This window comes from Lactuca serriola, chromosome 4, assembly GCF_051521515.1.
Source record: "Lactuca serriola cultivar US96UC23 chromosome 4, Lser_US96UC23_V15, whole genome shotgun sequence".
NCBI lineage: Eukaryota > Viridiplantae > Streptophyta > Magnoliopsida > Asterales > Asteraceae > Lactuca > Lactuca serriola.
The window spans coordinates 283,589,365-283,593,162 of NC_136411.1; the positions used below are offsets into that span (position 1 = coordinate 283,589,365).

At 31.5% G+C, this 3,798-nt stretch overlaps 1 protein-coding gene across 1 annotated transcript; it reads right to left on the bottom strand.

Annotated features, from left to right (window-relative positions):
* Positions 1–1,350: 1,350 nt before the first annotated feature.
* LOC145097090 (ras-related protein Rab7-like) lies at positions 1,351–3,503 on the bottom strand. Its single transcript, XM_079034589.1, has 6 exons — positions 3,335–3,503; positions 3,193–3,219; positions 2,947–3,046; positions 2,379–2,606; positions 1,730–1,887; positions 1,351–1,649 (listed from the first exon to the last, which is right to left on the bottom strand). The coding sequence occupies exons 1-6, from the start codon at positions 3,385–3,387 to the stop codon at positions 1,586–1,588; spliced, it is 630 nt and encodes a 209-aa protein (XP_078890715.1). The 5' UTR covers positions 3,388–3,503; the 3' UTR covers positions 1,351–1,585.
* Positions 3,504–3,798: the final 295 nt, after the last annotated feature.

A 3,798-nucleotide genomic window follows, 5' to 3' on the forward strand; every position in this document is an offset into this window, starting at 1 on the left:
TATATGGGTGGGAGTTGGAGCTCAGTGGAATTCTACCCAATACTGCCGTTATACGGGGCTTTTGGTCGCACCCGATTTAGTGGTCGTAATAATAAAAACTAACTTATTTCCAATTAAATGGAAATGTGTGTTATGTGTTTTTATTTTCTTTTATCACGACTTATCGGCATATTAATGTAAACCAATGGAATGTTTATTAAATTAACGTCCTCTAATTAACGGAACTTTTATACAGTGGAATATTCCGTTAACAGTAACGGGGAAATATAACGGGACAACTTGGGTTGTCACACATATTCAACGCATGATTGATATCTCTCTTAATATCAATTTTGTTAGAAAGCGTAGAAGTTTCCATTAATCGATATGCTATTCTTAATTAGATTTGTTCTATGTAATTTTAGGGGTAAGTAATAGTGCAACTTGTACCCTGACCGTAACTTTATATAAGAAAGGATACATGTTATCCACATCCACAACGTTCTGAACAAGATGTTTGGGAATACAAACGCTTTGGGACTATAATGGCAAATACTATAAGCATTTATGTGAAGCATTTAATTAATACGTGATCCTTAGCTTGCCTTAAGAACTATTTACTCTATAAATTGATATTTCTAATCCCCTTTAAATCCAACTGTTTTACCTGTTACTACATAATCTTCATTTTTTTCTTTTGTGTTCATCTCCGTGTCTCCCTTTGTCTTTTCATCTCTCTGTTGACATGTTTAGTAACAAATATCTCGACATAGACTACAAACACAATGTTGCTTTGTTCTTTAAAGCTTATAAGGAGAAACCGATGTAGCACACCGGATTGACGATGGACAACAAAGATATACTTCAATCTACTCAAGACGGTAAAAGAGAACAAATTGAGTCAACGAATGATAAAACACCTTCTTAGGTCATGAAATGGCAATATCGTTCTATATTGAACAAAATTATATTGACAATATGTTTATAGGTTGTAAATAAGAGCTTTTTTAGAATATTTTGAAGCTGAAAAGAAGCATCTTGGTACATTTATTTCTTTTTTATAAAATAAACTAATGTTTAAAATGTATTTAAATCTTGTCCTTATAATAAACTAATATTAAATATGTATTCAACTTTGGACCTGACATAAATAAATAAAATATGTTGGTTTATGTGAAAAAATTACTTATGTTTGCTATGTGATAGACATATTTTCAAGATAATATTCTCAAGTCCGTGTTCACAAGTGTCTAAACCATAGTAATAGAATAAGTATGCCCCAAGTTAATATTTAACTATATATTAAATATACGAAATATTTTTCGATATTGTCAAATTAAAGAAATTTAATGACACTTATCAAGATAAATATTTAGTTAAAATTATTTTAAAATCATTAAAAACGTGAAAAACAAAAGGAGTAATAGAATCACACTGAATTAGATTAAGTTAACTTCTCTCATGTGGTGACTATGTGACCTCCCTTTTTGAAGGATCTAAAGAATCATATATAACAAGATAAAATTCCTACCCGTTACTATCCACACAAAATGACAAGAAAACAAGCAAAATCTACGTGAATAACTGTGCGTAAATTTTGGAGATATCAGCAGGCACAACTTCTTTCTTGCTCAGTTTCAGAAATTGTCGTGGGGATCCTTTCAAAATACCTACAAAAATATATGGTACCTCTAAGAATAAGAAAAAAAACTAGAAATGTAGTGAGAAAATGTTGAGAAAGATTACTAACATTTCATTCACATCAGGGTGTTCATGTTCACTTGCAATAGCTGTTTTTGCCACACAAAGGAATGCATCATCCACATTGTAATTCTCTTTCGCTGATGTCTCAAAGTAAGGTATGTTTCCGTTCATGGCACACCACTCTCTTGCTGTCTTCTCAGAAACCTTCATTAGAAATATGTTTAAGATCTAAGACTGTATTTAGTACAATGGACTAGACAAACTTTTCAACCTTTTTTCAATGATGAAATGACATTCTTGTCCTTTAGAGATATAGGGACTCATAATATGTCTCACCTTGTTCCATCATTTTATATGAGCAAATAACTCACATTTCAAAATAAATGTCAATACACTACAAAAACACTTTAAAAAGATTGTCGCCCAGGTGGGTGTGTGGACCTAATGATTTGTGATTTTAATCCCAAAAATAATATTAACATATAAGAAATACACTAAAAACTAAAAAATTAATATAAGTTATACTATATACTAATAAATGTTCTCCAAGCCTGGGTTTAGAAAATTTTCAATTCAAATGTTGGATCAAGTTGATAATTTTTCTATATGTATCCATCATTGGTTATGTTATGTAATATTCAATCTTGTGTTACAAATGGTGTCTAAAGGTAGTTTTAATTTTTGTAGATACTTACGGCTCGACTGCTACCACCGTCAGTGTCCACTTTGTTCCCAAGCAACACGAACGGGAATCTTTCAGGGTTAGTTGGATCTGCCTGTTTTAGAAACTCTTCATGCCATGTTTGAAGGGTTTCAAAGGTTTTCTGAATGTTGACATCGTAAACAAGAACACAACAATCAGCCCCTCTATAAAATGCAACTCCAAGGCTATGAAACCTCTCTTGACCAGCTGTGTCCCAAATCTACACATGATACGTTAAACTTAATTATATGAATGCATATTTAACTCGTATAACAACCTTTTGAGCTTTTCTTTAAATAAATTTGAACCATAAGCAAGTGGAGGATTCGAGTTTGCATGTGATCTGTGAATTATCCTATATAGCTGTGTAACTAAGAATGCTAATTTGAACTCAGTTAGCTAGGCTAACCAGTCTGGATAACACTCATTCTTACTTTTTAATAATTCCATTATTTCCATGCTTAATTAAGTATTATTATTTCTATATGTATTAATTACAAAAAATATCTTAATTGTTTTTTTTAAAGGGAAAAAGCAAATTGTGACAACTGATGACCTACTTGCAACGTGACGAGCTTCTCGTCAATATGCAACTCTTTCGTCACAAAATCGGCACCAATTGTCGACTTGTACTGTTTGTTGAACCTGTTATAAACGTATCTAATATGCAAGTTAATTTAAACTTACAACTTTTCAAAGTCATGACGATTGTCAACACTTCAAGCACTTTGTATAAATATTAATTATTAAACATTAATACGATATCATGATATATAACAGTTATATTTTTATTAGTTTAAGGATACCGATTCATCAAAGATGTCTTCCCAACCCTACAAAAAAACAACAAATCGATAACAATCACCAAAAAGAGAACAATGATTTAATATGAAATGAAAAAGCTCAGACTAATTAATCACTCTAATGGGAAGAAGAAATGATACGCACCCACTATCACCAAGAACAATGACCTTGAGCAACATCCGATCAGACATCAACATGGCCGGAGAAGTAAATCCTGCTGATGAATTGTTTACGATGTTTGCCGGAGATGTGTAAAGCTACCGGAGGAGGAAGCAACAAAGGGAAAACCAGTTGTCACCTGCCACGTTGTTGTTTGTTTCTTTCTCAATTCTCATTTCACTTGTTTCCTATTTATATAAACTTTTGTTGACATTTGACTTTTCAAAGTCAACAGAGATGGTTTTCAACATTTGACGTTTGATAATAATCATGTTTATTCTGTAAAATAATATGTTTAACTTCACATATACTACGAAGAAATTGTTTTACTATTTTTATACATTTCGATATTGAAAAAAATACAATAAGTGCGTGAACGAATGATGATCTTAATTTATAACTTTGTTATAAGTTAACCATTGCATTATGGATAAAGACATGACAAGTTT